Raw genomic sequence first — 15,394 nt, 5'->3', positions numbered from 1 at the left:
ATTGCCCTTATGCCTAAAACAAATGCAATATAGACAAAAAAACAAATAACAATTAAATTAAATTGCCATATAAATAGCTATTCATGTTTATTTTCACCCATTAAAAACTCTTACATATCTGTCTAGGTTGGAACTAATTGCTGTTAAAATTAAATAAATCATTGTAATTCTGAACTGGAACAAACTGATTGATCACATCACACAGATACATAACAGAACACACAAGCAGGATTTTTGATAGTGTAACAGTACAGATAAAATGTCCAGGCCTACTGTAGATCTTACTGTAGAAATAATTGCCGAAAGGCAGTCTAGGTTGGAGCTGTTGCTGTTAAAGCAGAAGTCATAACTTTTATTCTGAACTGGAATAAACTGATTGATCCAGGCTGTATAACATCCGGCCGTGATTGGGAGTCCCATAGGGCGGCGCACAATTATCCCAGCATCGTCCAGGTTTGGCCGTCATTGTAAATAAGAATTTGTTCTTAACTGACTTGCCTATTTAAATAAAAAGGTTCAATTTAAATAAAAAATATTTCAAAAGACAATCACACGGATGTAGAGCAGAAAATACACACAGTTTTCAACAAGCATGTCTATTCTGGGATCCGTTTTTGACAGTGCAAAAATGAGGTCATGCTTAGCATTAAATTTTTGTTGTTGTTTTAAGTACTTTTAAGTACTTGTTTTTTAAGTAATCCAGAGTTGAGAACCCTGACTGACATGGATATGTGGTGCCAAACTGGACCAGAAAAAATACTGTTTTCTCAGTTAGGCAGGAGACCGCTTCCTGCTGTAGATGAGCAACCCAGAACGTGTGTGTGTTTACCTCAAAAAGTATCTCGCTTCAATCAGTCTCTTTCAGTTCAGAATAAAAATTATGACTTGTATTTTAACAGCAACAGTTCCAATCTAAACTTGTTTTCAACAATAATTTCTACAGTAAATTGTACAGTAGGCCTGATAATTTTTAATCTTCATCTGTACTGTTAGGATTGCTCTATCAGTTGCTAGCTAGCTTGCTTTGGCTAACGTTAGCTATTAGTTGTGTACAAGGCCAGGGGATTGTTTGAAAGAGAAACTCACATCTACTAGTATGAGAGAGTACTCCCTTATTTCTGCTTATCATCACCTGTTATAAAATGACAACAATGCCTTGCTAGCGGATTTACTGTCCCACAGTCGAAGCACTGTTTCCTGAAGCATTCTGCCCTGTTCTGAAATAATTCCCTGGGTATAACGTTAAAAATCTGTCGTTATATGAATTTGTTCATTTTGATTGACTCATTACGAAGCACTTTCCCGCACAAAACACATTGAGGGAGGTCCTCGTTATTTCTCAAAGTTTGTATGACAGAGCGAGAAACTCATCGGTGTATTGGCTTCTCATGACGATTGAGCTCAGTCAGAATTTGTTGCTAGCATGAGTTGACATGCGCATCATCTGCCGCTGAACCACAGCGCATCATCTGCCGCTGAACCACAGCGCATCATCTGCCGCTGAACCACAGCGCATCATCTGCCGCTGAACCACAGCGCATCATATGCCGCTGAACCACAGCGCATCATATGCCGCTGAACCACAGCGCACCATATGCCGCTGAACCACAGCGCACCATATGCCGCTGAACCACAGCGCATCACCTGCCGCTGAACCACAGCGCATCACCTGCCGCTGAACCACAGCGCATCATCTGCCGCTGAACCACAGCGCATCATCTGCCGCTGAACCACAGCGCATCACCTGCCGCTGAACCACAGCGCATCACCTGCCGCTGAACCACAGCGCATCATCTGCCGCTGAACCACAGCGCATCATCTGCCGCTGAACCACAGCGCATCATCTGCCGCTGAACCACAGCGCATCATCTGCCGCTGAACCACAGCGCATCATCTGCCGCTGAACCACAGCGCATCATCTGCCGCTTCCACACGTGCAGGTGATAAACTGAGCAGAGACCGTTGCTAAACTGAGAGCTAAACTGACAGCGCACTGAACAGAGACCGCAGTTGCACTTGGCCAAATCAATTCCAGTAAACCATTACATAATTATACATTTACTCTGACACGTCGCGACCCAACATTAACAGGTCCGCGACCCATACTTTAAGAAAGGCTGGTTTACATGGGTCTTCACTAAAGTTACAACAGCCACAAAGTCATAATTTATTATATTTATTTATATTTATATAGCGCCTTTGAAATAATCTCAAAGCACACAGAAAAAGGCAAATACTGTAATTTATAAAAAACAAGTCATTAGACTGGTTTAAGTGGTCATCTGAGGGAGGTGGTCAATCCGGGAGAGAAAGTCCGTTGGCAGGCAGGAAGCACGGTCTCATCACAGTGTCTCGCTGTTTTTTCCGTAGTATGACTCAGTCAGATTAAGTTTGAGTTGAACCACTGCAGTACATGGAATCCGTAGTCGGTAGTTAACTAACGTTACTCCTTCACTACTACCAAAATGAAGCACCCCACTTGGATGGCTAAACCCCGCCTATTTCTACAATTGATCTTCATCAAATCTGATTTTAAACATAACACTAACCTTTACACTAACATTACATTGAAAACAAAAAGCGAATTATTGTTTTCATAAATTACAATAATAGCCAATAGTCAGTGTCGCTTAATGATGACGTATTAATGTGCATTTTAATTTACCGTAAACACATGGTATAATCCGCAGTAAATGTCTTGGGCAGGGGCCTCTAAACTTTTCGAGCATGTTAGATACTTAAAAAAACTAAACATTTCTCGAGCTACACAATTTATAGCACATTATTTGATTCTCCTCTACCCTGCAACTCTTCCCCAGGTCCTTGGTGTACAATATCCGTTTTCTGTCAATATACCAAGAATAAAAAAATAAAAAATAAAAAAATATATATATAATTATATTTACTCAATATTACAACTATTCATAGAGGAACAACAAACAATCCTCAAATCACATCAGAAGAACAATTGTGAGTTCTAGAAAAAAAATATTGCTGGAAATTAATTGGCAGATATCGTGTTACGTTTGTCTTTTTAAGCCAAAAGTGGCTAACCAGGGGTGGGATAATGTCAATGTGGCTTTGATTGGATAGTAGCTTTGCAATGGAACACATGAATTGCTTGTCGAGCTACTCGTAGGTGGGCTGCGAGTTACTGGTTGCTCGCCATATACGCTACCGTTCAAAAAGAAAATACTATTTTTTTGTCCATTAAAATAACATCAAATTTATCAGAAATACAGTGTTAATTGTTAATGTTGTAAATGACTATTGTAGCTGGAAACGGCAGATTTTTTAAAATGTAATATCTACATAGGCGTACAGAGGCCCATTATCAGCAACCATCACTCCTGTGTTGAAATGGCACATTGTGTTAGCTAATCCAAGTTTATAATTTTAAAAGGCTAATTGATCATTAGAAAACCCTTTTACAATTATGTTAGCACAGCTGAAAACTGTTGTGCTTATTAAAGTAGCAATACAACTGGCCTTCTTTAGGCTAGTTGAGTATCTGGAGCATCAGCATTTGTGGGTTCGATTACAGGCTCAAAATGGCCAGAAACAAAGACCTTTCTTCTGAAACTCGTCAGTCTATTCTTGTTCTGAGAAATGAAAGCTATTCCATGCAAGAAATGGCCAAGAAACTGAAGATCTCATAGAACGCTGTGTACTACTCCCTTCACAGAACAACGCAAACTGTCTCAAACCAGAATAGAAAGAGTAGTGGGAGGCCCTGGTGCACAACTGAGCAAGAGTACGTTAGTGTCTATTTTGAGAAACAGACACTTCACAAATCCTCAACTGGCAGCTTCATTAAATAGTACCTGCAATACACCAGTCTCAACGTGAAGAGGCGACTCAAGGATGTTGGCCTTCTAGGCAGAGTTTCTCTGTCCAGTCTGTGTTATTTTGCCCATCTTAAGCTTTTCTTTTTATTGGCCAGTCTGAGATATGGATGTTTCTTTCCTAGAAGACTTGGAATAGCTAACGCAATGTGCCATTGGAACACAGGAGCGATGGTTGCTGATAATGGGCCTCTGTACACCTATGTAGATATTCATTTTTTTTTTAATCAGGCGTTTCCAGCTACAATAGTCATTTACAACATTAACAATGTCTACACTGTATTTCTGATCATTTTGATGGACACATTTGCTCTTCTTTCAAAAACAAGGACATTTCTAAGTGACCCCAAACTTTTGAAGGGTAGTGTACCTGTTGGAGAACCATGGTCTAGGAGCTCTATTCAATCTGGATTGCTGAAGCATTACAGTTAGCGTGTTCAAAATGGGATTTCATATTGCGCCGACATCTGCAACGTTTACAGTGAATGCAGTCTCCATTAACGCGGGAACATCGACCTTTACATTTCAATCACGCTGTAATGATGAATTTCCGCGATAGGGATTTGGTTAAGTAATGCATCCTTTCTTGTTTCTTGAGGTTAGCGCATACAGTGTGTGTGTATATATAGACAATTGATTGGATATGTATAACCAATCCAACCAATTGGAGAGCTGTGATTACTTACAAGGAAGCAGATATAAGTGATTGGTGTAAGCAATTAATAAAAATACTGCAGAAAAAAAGCTATCCAGGGGGCCATTTCCCATGAATTTAATTGACATTTATTTGATTTGACAGCATAAACCTGCACTTCCTCTGTCATGTATTAACCCTTCTCTTGCGATACCTGATTGTGTAAACTGTCCGCGCACTGTGCATTGCAACGGCTGTGTTTACACAGGCAGCCCAATTCAGATCTTTTTTCCCAACTAATTGGTCTTTTAACAAATCAGATCGGCTCTGAAAAAGATTGGATGTGAAAAGATCTCATGTGATTGGTCAAAAGACCATTTTGGAGAAAAATATCAGAATTGGGCTGCCTGTGTAAACTGCTTCTCACCTGTTATACCTCAGTATTGCCGCGTTCATGTGCTAGTCGGAACTTAAACATTTCCGACTTGCTAACCGGTTCAGCGCAGCAAGTGTATAAACACCTATGATAACTAACGCCAATTAGCAAGTCATTAATTTCAGCGTTTCCTAGTTCTGACGAGCACGTGAACGTGCATTGGTCTCAAATGACCCTGTCAGCAAACTCCTTCAAAACATGCAGGAAAACCTTTTATTAGTTGCATCGTTCATCCCTGTGATTCAGTCACACAGTGAAGTCAGCCATGCCAGACGAGGGCTCAGTCCAATCCACTGGCTCCGTAATGTCCTGCTTCATCCTCCTGGACTTCTTCTAGTGGTAAAATAAAACCATGTCCCAAGTTGAGATCAATAAAGTACTACTCTAAAAACAAGCCTTTCCCAGGGACAACGCCATCTTACCTTATGACCAAGGTAAGACGGGATGTATTGTACTAAACAGTCACATAAAACTAATGACAGTGTCATCTTTAGGTAAATATTCATTTAGAGTTAACAACATACATTTCTCAACTTCTATCTGTGGACCTATCATCCAAGAGACTAAAAGGCGAAACGTTTTGATCAGGAAAACTATAGCTATTGTAAATCACTTCAGATACAGCTAACACACACACACGTACTGTACAACACCTTTTCTACAGTCAAGCAGAAAGTTCGTTTTGAGCGTGAGGCGGCTCTCCGCACCGCGACTGCTGTCTGTGTCTCCGGACGCTGCAGAGTTGAGTGAAGGACTGGCCGCACCGAGAGCAGATGTAGGGTTTCTCCTGGGTGTGAACGGTCCTGTGTCTCTTAAGGTGACTTGACGAAATGAAACTCTTCCCACAGATCGAGCACCGGTACCGCCTCTCGCCACTGTGGATTAGCAGGTGCACCCGGAGGTTGTTGGGCTGCGCGAATGACTTGCCGCAGTGTGGGCAGCTGAACGGCCGCTGTCCCGTGTGGACCCTCTGGTGCACCTCCAGGGACGCCTGGCTATGGAAGATGCGGCCGCAGAAGTTACAGCCCATTGGCTCGTTCGCCGCCGTGGCTCCATGCGTCTGCCTCTGATTCGCTGGCGGTGCGAGAGGAGGAGGAGCTGTCAGGTCAAAGGGGGCAAAGACGCCCATATCGCTGCCGGGGAACTGTCTGGACTGGCTCTCTACGTCAGCCTGGGTTTGGTAGGAGCAAGATGGATGCCCGGCAGCCTCTGTGTTTGCGGCTGCTGCCTGGGCCAAGGAAAGCCCCAGATGCCCCAGAACCCTCTCCTGCATCAGAGCCAGATCCAAACCGGGGCTATTCAGTATCTCTGTGCTGAGATCTGGTCCTGTTGGCTGCTGGGGTCTCTGGTTCATACCCTCTGTCCCCATCTCTGACTTGAGGTTAGCTTCGGATCCACTGGTCCTAGTGGGCTCAGTGGGGTCCTCTGTGGCTGCAGTGGGCGAGCTGTGAATGTCAGCCATGTTATGTCTCTCGCTGTCATCATCGATGGGTTCTGGAACTACCATCAAGGGTGAAAAAGGAAGGAGTAATCAACACAATGATCAGACATTCCTAATCATATACAATAGGTTGCCTTTAAACACAGCACAAGTCCTAAGAATTGATGTCTTCAGCTAAGGGCTAAGAGTTGATGTCTTCAGTTAAGGGCTAAGAGTTGATGTCTTCAGTTAAGGGCTAAGAGTTGATGTCTTCAGTTAAGGCCAGTAGTAGCCTGTGTGTTGGGTATTTCAACAGTGAGTGGATTGTAAATAAAAAAGTGTTCTAAGTAAATTAATATCTGCACTGAAACTTACCAGTGGGTCTACTCTCTGAGCTGATGTTTTGTTCTACCTTCAGGTCCACGCCACAGCTGTCCACTCCACAGCTGTCCACTCCACAGCTGTCCACTCTTTCCTGCTTGATTAGGGACAATGCAGTTCTGTCTTCCTGTAAATAAAATAGAAAAATACAGATTACGTTTCAGCCTATTCCATGTCATTTACATTAATTTTGACAGCAAAAACACACCTGAGGCATGTGGTGGTATTGTGAATGGTCCTCGATTGTAGCCAGGGGGCCTCGGACCTGGTCATTACTCACTGGCATGGCAATTGAAGACACTGAAACTACGAAGCATTGTCATTATTAGGATCATTGTATGAAGATCTGGGCACATATCCACAAAGTGTCTGAGTAGGAGTGATGATCTAGCATCAGGTGCCCTGCCCATCAGGTGCCCTGCTCTTATTCATTATGATTCAGGTTAAAAGGCTAAATTGATCCTAAATCAGCACTGCTATTCTGATATGCTTAGTGAAACAGGTCCTGGCTGACAGGAAAACATGTATAACCAGGGTTGGGGAGTAACGGATTACATGTCATTCGTAACTGCTACAAACAAACAAACAAACAAACTAATCCGTTACCAGGAAAAATATTGTAATTAGATTACAGATACTTTTGAAAAACTAGGATTACTCCTAGGATTACCTTTAAATTTAGAAACGAAGTTTGCGTGAATTTTTCTGATTTCTCGATGATATTCAAATCAGCATTGAAAAAAGGCGCAAGTTAAGTTTGTTCCACCTCAGCGAGTCTGACCACAAGTCAGAGACCACTATGATGACACACCCAAGGTGTTTGATGGATTGCGGGAAAAGAGCAGGAATAGGCTTTTGTAGGCTACAGTCCAAGCTATGTCTTGGTGCCACTGCTGTCGTCATCCAAAGATTATCCAACTTGAATAAACACTTGGAGGTTAGGATGACAGCAGTGGTGTAGTCTACGGTGATACAGATATCACCTATTATTATTGATATCTACATAGCGCATTGATGTGAATCACACTGCTGGTATCTCATTTAGCCATTTGCACCTTTGCCGGATTGTGGTTGATGGTTGTTCACAAATGTGTACAATTCATTCAAAAAGTATTCACACCTTGACCTTTTCCACATTTTGTTGTGCTACATCCTGAATTTAAAATTGATTCAATTGAGATTTTGTTCACTGGCCGACACATAATATCCCATGTCAAAGTGGAAATATGTTTTTAGAAATGTTTACAAATGAATAAAACATGAAAAGACATTGAATATATCCCTTTTGAGCACAGTGAAGTTATTAATTAATTACAATGACATGGTGTATGAATAAACCCAGTCACTACAAAGATATAGGTGTCCTTCCTAACTCCGTTTGCCGGAAAGGAAGGAAACCCCTCAGGGATTTCACCATGAGGCCAATGGTGACTTAAAAAGAACAGTTCAAGTTTAATGGCCGTGATGGGAGAAAACGGAGGAGGGATCAACAACTACTAGCCTAATTGACAGTGAAAAGAAGGAAGCCTGTACATAATAAAACACATTCCAAAACATTCCTCCTGTTTGCAACAAGGCACTAAAGTAATACTGCATAAAATGTGGCAAAGTCATTCACTTTTTGGGGAAAATCCAGAACAACACATTACTGAGTACACCACTTCATATTTTCAAGCATAGTGATGACTGAATCATGTTATGGGTATGCTTGTAATCATTAAGGATTGGGGAGTTTTTAAAGGATAAAAAGTATCTGAATTGAACTATGTATAGGCAAAATCCTAGCGGAAAACCTGGTTCAGCCTGCTTTCCACCAGACACTGGGAGATGAATTCCCCTTTCAGCAGGACAATGGCCGATTTGACAGAGCTTGAAGAATTTTTAAATAATAAGTGGCAAATGTTGCATAATCCAGGTGTAGAAAGCTCTTAGAGACGAACCCAGAAAGACTCGCCTCTGTAAACGCTGCCAAAGTTGCTTCTACGAAGTATTGACTCAGGTGTGTGAATACTTATGTAAATTAAATATCTGTATTTCATTTTCAGTAAATGTGCAAACATTTCTAAAAACATGTTTTCACTTTGTCATTATGGTGTGATGTGTGTAGATGGGTGATAAAAAAACATTGAATCCATTCCGAATTCAGGCTGTTACACAACAAAGTCGAGGGGTACAACTACTTTCTGAAGGCACTGGCACTGTGTGTACTGTATCCCAATACTGGTTTAATTGAACAGCCAGTGAAGTATGCACTCTGGCAACAGCTGCATAATGTTGATCCCACCCTATCGAATAACAGTTTGAGGGAGTTCCTCCCTTCTACACTCCTCCGTGTTATTGTGCTCCATACTGTCAAACACAAGTTTAATTTAAGAGTGGGGCTTTTATTGCTCAATCTAATTTGTGCTGATTCCCAAAAATTGCCCTCACAAAAAAAGATTGCAGTCAGAGGGAAGTATAACTGCAGTATGTCGCAAATACTTCGTTCAAAATGACAGTATTTTTTTTGCTGTATACCTGCAGTTCAACTACAATTACTGCGTCCAAAATACCAGTCGATTGCACGTTTCAAAACTAAAATCCTGTTTTGTATAAGTGTCCATTTACCTAACAGACACATGCTCAAACTCGCGCACTTTTGATAGATGCAAATTATGGAAATATCAAAGCGTCAGCACCAAAAACATAAACATTAGGCCTATAGCAAATGCAGCATATGTCATTCATTTTTCTTATTAAGCAAATGGTACTTTTCGGTAGTGCTCAATGCATGCCATTCCATGAGAGCAGCATTTATTTTTCAACTCGAAGCAATGAGGCCGATCAGTTCTCCAAGACAAGATAAGCAACAAAGTTAATAAATCCTTCGTTTTTGGGTTATGCTCTGGTAAAATAATTTGGCTAATATATATTTCAAGTCGTATTCTTCAAGATCATGGGGTATTCAATTAATTGGAATGACTGAAAATCGGACAGACTTTGTTAATGTAAAGATAACCTAATTGTATTATTATCTGTAGTAGAAAGGCATGGGTTCGAAGAAGCCTACAAAGCCAACCCATACAGTAAAATGCAACATCGATTTATGGCCATCTATGTAAACGCTAACATTGATTTATCCCGCAATAGCTGTCGTTTAATTGGTAATATTCATGTTTACCTTCTAATGCCTCTTAAAGGGAAAGTAATCAGATTACGTTCGGGAGTTTGGGCAAGCCAAACATTATCTTGCTGATTACAATGACAGGTAACTAACGGATTGCATTTAGAAACCCAGCCCTGTTTATATATATATATATAAATAATAATAAGCTGTCGGTACCTTCATGTGGTCTCAAATTAACTGCATGCATTTCATTCCGTAGATCGCGTCTTCTGAGTCTTCGCTCATAGCTCCGCATCTTCACGTCCATTTCGCGTAATTTTCGTCGGAGCACATATTTCTCTTTCTCGGTTTGCTCTCTCTCCCTCTCAATTTGCACTCTTTCCTGCTCCATTTGGGAACGCAGAGAGGAATAACCATCATCAACAATTTTGCAGATCTCGACCACCGCCGAATTGGCTAGCACCTCCATTATCGAAGCTATTTGCAATTGATAACCAACACAGTCCGCCATTGTTGCCATTTCTGCTCTTCATGCACCGTTTAATCTACAACCGAAATACTTAAGCCAAATTGCCTATCGTTGCTTAAAAATGTCGGATGATTATACTAGTTTGAATACTTATGTAAAGCCCTAGCTTGTTATTATTGAATAACGATACTGCTTCGGGTCTAGAAGGATGCTATCGTGTCGCCTGTTGATGACGTACCGCTCTTCTCGTTTGACTGGATTAGCACATTACCGCCACCTTCGGAGTTTGAAAGTAGAGACAGGACTAAAACAACTATTCTAAACAAAACATTACACTGCACGAGAGCTTACACACACAAGCAATATTTTTCATAGAATTTTTAATTGTTAAACATAATAGCCTTACCCCCAAAAAATTGAATAAATCTTGACAACCCACGTTTGCAGAGCAGCCTTTGATGAAGTAGTAGGTTTAATAGCAATAGGGTCATCATTTAGTGACTTGGAGCAGTTTTTCATTCAATGCACTGAACAAGCATGATAACTCCACATTCATTTTCAGGGGGAATGTTTTAATATGTTCACATCATACCAAGAGACAGTTTACCTCAGGATATTATTACAAAACAATGTTTACCGTGTACAACATACAAAATTCATTATATCAATATTTTACCAACACGATATAAACAGAATACAGTGTCCATTAATTATTCAAGACTTAATCCTGCGTTCTACTGTGGACACTCTGGTGCCTCATTAGGTTCCCGAGCACAGAGAAACTCTTCCCGCACTGAGTGCAGCTGAACGGTCTCTCTCCGGTGTGGACGCTCTGGTGCACTTTGAGGCTACAGGATTGTGAAAACCTCTTGCCGCATACGCTGCAGCCAAACCGCTTTTCTCCTGTGTGAACACTCATGTGTCTCTTGATGTGGCTGGACTGGGAGAAGCGCTTCCCGCATTGGGAACAGCTAAAGGGTTTCTCCCTGGTGTGTATTCTCTGGTGGGTCTTGAGCTGGTGCAGGTGGAGGAACTGCTTGTCACACTGGGTGCAGCTGAAGAGTTTCTCCCCTATGTGAATTCTTTGGTGCAGTGCGAGGTCTAGCGAGTTGGAGAACAGCCGTCCACATTCCTGGCAGTTGACCAGTCTGTTTGAGAAGAGGAGGCCCCCTTGTGTCGAGTTTGAAGGGCTGACGAAACCATCGTCGCCGGGATACGGACAAGAGGTCAGCTCCTCGCCTCCAGCGCCGTCTCCTCGGTGGTGAGTCTGTATCCCGGCCATTTCCGACGGAGAGAAAAAATAGTCTAAGGAGGTATCGAATCCTTTTACATCCGGTTCGCTGGACCTGCGCCCTTCCGATGACTCGCTCTCCCTTAAGTTAACGTTGCTCTGAGGACAGACGTTTGTGCCGTTCCCCAGCTGAATACCCTCCCTGTTTTTCCCAGGGATGTCAACTCCACTCTGAGCAGCCAGGCCCATTCCAATATCCCTCCCTTTGGTCCAGGAGGGAATTCCTGCCTCCATTTTAAGAGTGTCAACTCCTCCGGCCTCCTGCTTCCAGCCCAGTGAGGCAGAGGAAGCCATACTGTCACACAAGGTTGTGACCCCACTCAGAGTCAAGGGCGGCTGGGCATCAAGTGGCTTAGTAGAGTCCGTTTCCACCAAATAAGAACAAGATGGATCAAGCATGTCTCTACCATCCTCTATGCGAGAGAGGCCAGCTGCTGTATGACTCTCTCTCTGATATGTCACACAGTCCGAGCTGTGTGTGTGCTGGCTTGCCGTGCTGTGTCCGTTCTCGGTCTGTTGGAGCCTCTGGTTGTCGCCGTCCCGCTTCTCCTCAGCTACCTCCACAGGTGAAGTTTCTGCATTCAGGATTTGATCGTTCACAGCAACAACAGACCGAGACACACTAACTGAGGACAAGAAAGAGAGAAGATAACAATAATTTCATGATGCGATTGTATACTTTTTGTAACTAGACCATTATGGCCCCATCCTATTGGTAAGTGTGGTACCTACTCAGTCTCCTTGGTTGCTGGTTGTGCTTTGAGCCACAGTCTCTCAGCTCATCTTCCAATTTCTCTTCTTTTACAACCACTACCTTAGGATGCTCAGTCGTGTCAAGGTTCTGCAAAACAAGAGGAGGAATTGGACTGAATTCTAACTGTCCTGCTGTATCCTCAAGTTCACTCCAGGAATAACCACAGTCTATAAGTACAGTTGGAGTGCACTCTTAAATAATATCCCATTTATTCTAAAATAAATTTAAATAGATTTTTGTCTAACTTTTGGTCACCACACCTTACCTGATTTTCAACATTGATTCTGCAATGTCATTTTTGTAAACTTAAGTTTCATTGGCCACTCCAGAACAGTCCAGAGCTTCTTCTTGAAGCATTCCAGGGTGCTTTTTTGTGTGCATTTGAGGTTGTTGTCCTACTGGAAGAGGACCTTCAACAGAGACACTGAGTTGAACATTGCATTCAAAACACCTTGATAATGTCTTGCAAACATTTAAGGCCCCCAGTACCAGAAGCAGCAAATTAACCCCACAGTATTGTCAAACCGCCCCCATAATTGATTGTGGGGAGGGTGTTATTTTCTTTGAATGCTTTGTTTGGTTTTTGGTAGACATAAGAAGATCACACTGCTGAAGGAGACACAAAATGCCTGATTTAACTTACCAAAATCCACCCAAATGTTTGTTGACCAATAAAAAAAAATTGAACTCTTTGGCAATACAGAACAGCTCTGTGTTTACTGACAACCAAATTAAGCATTCAATGAAAATAACACCCTCCCTACCTCTGGTAGTACGCAAGCCATCATGACATCAGCAGATTCAGGTGTTTTGTAGTCTAATGTTAAACCCAGTGTCCAAAAACTGGGTCTCTGTTGAAGGTTATAGGTCTTCCAGCAGGACAACAAGCCCAAACACACACACACACACACACACACACACACACACACAAAAGCAACCAGGAATGGTTAAGAAGAGAGGCTGGAGTGGCCAGCAAAGTCCAGATCTGAATCACCTCAAAAACCTAAGGCGAGATCTAAAAACAGCAGTTGATGGCATCCCTCCAATATTAAACAATTATAGCAGTTCGTGGCTGAAAAGTGAGCCAAATTGTCAGTAGAAAGGTGTGGAAAGTTAATTGATGGCTACAAGAAGCGCTTGTCTACAGTTATCTTGGCCAAAGGCTGTGCAACCAAGTACTAGCTCCGGGGTGCCAATAATTTTCTCCATGCCATCGTCTTTACTTTTTTAAAATTAAAATGTTCAACTTAAATGTACAAAAATAAGCCATGTTAAAAATCTGGTGATCAAAGTACTTATTTAAGAAATGGGGAACTATTTAAGAAAAGTGCAAGAGTGCTGATATTTGTCTGCAACTATATCAGATATGTAACTTAGAATCCATTAACCTCTTCACTAACAGTCCGAGTGCTCCTGTCCCCCAACACCACGGATCCTCCATTTCTCCTTACACTGGGGGACTGCTTCTCTTCGACTTGATCTATAACGGGGGAAAAACAATAGATTCATGACATGCACGGCATTGAGAACATGCAGTCCACAAATTTCCTGCACCAAAACTCAATGTCTATCATTGCATTGGTAAACTATAGAAACTCACCTGTTCCTTGCGCACCAAAACAGCTCGACAATGGGAGTACGATGCTTCTTTTGACAGATCGTTCCCTAGAACGAACCTCCACCTGGTGTAGTTTGTTCTTCAAAGCCTGGTTTTCGCTCTGAGTTCTCGATATTTCAAGGCGCAACACGGCATAGCCATCGTCTACAAGTTGGCAGATTTCTGCCACTGCCGCGTTAGCCAATACCTCCATGATGGAGGCGAGCTGAGAGTGAAAAGGTACAGAATTCGACATTATCGCTTAACGTTATTTCACTCGAAGCTTACACATTAAGTGTATTGGATGAATGGTTTATAGAGTAAACGTACCATGTCATCAAAAAGCACTAACTATATTTATGTGAAAATCTTCGGCGATGTGTGTTCAGCTCGCTAGCCGTTAACATGTCATTGTTTACTTCCGGGTGGCAGAGGTCATGACATTAGTCTACCGTAAATACCAGTTTATCGACCCAATTGATTTAGGATGCTGTTCTACTCTGATTCCGCCTCCCTCTATAGGAGAACTCACCATGTCACAGAAGTAAACACATTCAGTTCCAGGGCCTGTTGCACAAAAGTAGAATTAAGACATCCGGGATAAATGACTCAGCTGAGCTCAATGAAGCCAAAACATGTGCGTCCAGGCTTAATTGGTTGCACAAAGACCAAGCCAGGATGAGCAGACACGGATTCATTAAGCCAGGTGAAACCAATCCTGGATAGGTGCGCGTCACGGCTCACTCAAATAGACCCCGCCACAGATCACAGATTAACTGATTTACCATGGCAACTAGAGCCGCGTACTTTTCCCCGTCGGAAGCACAAATCCTAATGGAGGCATACGAGGAGGTAAAGATATAATTAAGAAGAAAGGCAACACCGCCACAGTGATAAAGCAAAGAGAAAAAGCGTGGCAAAGTATTGCAGACCGCCTGAATGCGTAAGTAGTGCACAATTACACACTCACCGCTCCGCTGAAACATCACAATTACAATTCAAATATTTAATTCACATCTCCAAAAAATGCAGTTGTACTGTAATTATGAAACGGTTAAATTTTTAATTGAAATGCACTGCAGATATGAGTGAAATTGTGTAAAGTAACTCCATCACACTGTATAAATCTATGATAATTTATTTTTTATTTTTACTGAAAACAAGACAAAAATACCAAGTAATTTTTTGCAGTGTGACTCCATTAAGTGTGTGTGTGTGTGTGTGTGTGTGTGTGTGTGTGTGTGTGTGTGTGTGTGTGTAGATTAAACATGAACGGGCCAAAACGGACATGGCAGCAGGTCAAAATCAAATACAAGAACATTCTGCAGAATGGTATGGTCCCTGACTAATATTTAACAAAGCACAAGCATATATTGTACCCAGAAGGTGCCTGCTCACACATTGTCTGTACTGTTTTAGCAGTGAAAAAGAATACCCACAGACAAGGCACGGTGGTGGGTC

General features: G+C 42.0%; 2 protein-coding genes across 3 annotated transcripts; both read right to left on the bottom strand.

Moving 5' to 3' along the window:
- Positions 1-4,595: 4,595 nt before the first annotated feature.
- LOC135507130 (zinc finger protein 792-like) lies at positions 4,596-10,534 on the bottom strand. Its single transcript, XM_064926696.1, has 4 exons — positions 10,039-10,534; positions 6,925-7,022; positions 6,711-6,843; positions 4,596-6,415 (listed from the first exon to the last, which is right to left on the bottom strand). Exons 1-4 carry the CDS (start codon positions 10,340-10,342, stop codon positions 5,580-5,582), a joined length of 1,371 nt encoding a protein of 456 aa, XP_064782768.1. The 5' UTR covers positions 10,343-10,534; the 3' UTR covers positions 4,596-5,579.
- Positions 10,535-10,842: 308 nt separating this feature from the next.
- LOC135507129 (protein sister of odd and bowel-like) lies at positions 10,843-14,367 on the bottom strand. Of its 2 annotated transcripts, XM_064926695.1 has the most exons (5): positions 14,264-14,367; positions 13,937-14,159; positions 13,725-13,816; positions 12,315-12,423; positions 10,843-12,208 (listed from the first exon to the last, which is right to left on the bottom strand). In XM_064926695.1, exons 1-5 carry the CDS (start codon positions 14,264-14,266, stop codon positions 11,013-11,015), a joined length of 1,623 nt encoding a protein of 540 aa, XP_064782767.1. In that variant the 5' UTR covers positions 14,267-14,367; the 3' UTR covers positions 10,843-11,012. The 2 variants fall into 2 exon arrangements, with proteins under 2 accessions (XP_064782767.1, XP_064782766.1); XM_064926694.1 differs by having other exon boundaries at positions 13,937-14,367.
- Positions 14,368-15,394: the final 1,027 nt, after the last annotated feature.

Source organism: Oncorhynchus masou, chromosome 20 (assembly GCF_036934945.1).
Source record: "Oncorhynchus masou masou isolate Uvic2021 chromosome 20, UVic_Omas_1.1, whole genome shotgun sequence".
Lineage (NCBI taxonomy): Eukaryota > Metazoa > Chordata > Actinopteri > Salmoniformes > Salmonidae > Oncorhynchus > Oncorhynchus masou.
The sequence above is the reverse complement of the archived record's forward strand: the minus strand, read 5'-3'. Positions and strand labels throughout refer to the sequence as shown.

Bases quoted from the DNA above. Each gene is read 5' to 3' on its own strand.
- LOC135507130 (XM_064926696.1), bottom strand. From the start codon at position 10,342: ATGGCAACAATGGCGGACTGTGTTGGTTATCAATTGCAAATAGCTTCG. The intron at 7,023-10,038 runs GTACCGACAGCT...AATGCTTCGTAG, and splicing joins TAATTTGAGACCACATGAAG to TTTCAGTGTCTTCAATTGCC. The intron at 6,844-6,924 runs GTGTGTTTTTGC...TTTTATTTACAG, and splicing joins AATACCACCACATGCCTCAG to GAAGACAGAACTGCATTGTC.
- LOC135507129 (XM_064926694.1), bottom strand. From the start codon at position 14,189: ATGTCGAATTCTGTACCTTTTCACTCTCAGCTCGCCTCCATCATGGAG. The intron at 12,424-13,724 runs GTTAATGGATTC...CTTGTTTTGCAG, and splicing joins CTCGGACTGTTAGTGAAGAG to AACCTTGACACGACTGAGCA. The intron at 12,209-12,314 runs GTAGGTACCACA...TCTTGTCCTCAG, and splicing joins CCAGCAACCAAGGAGACTGA to TTAGTGTGTCTCGGTCTGTT.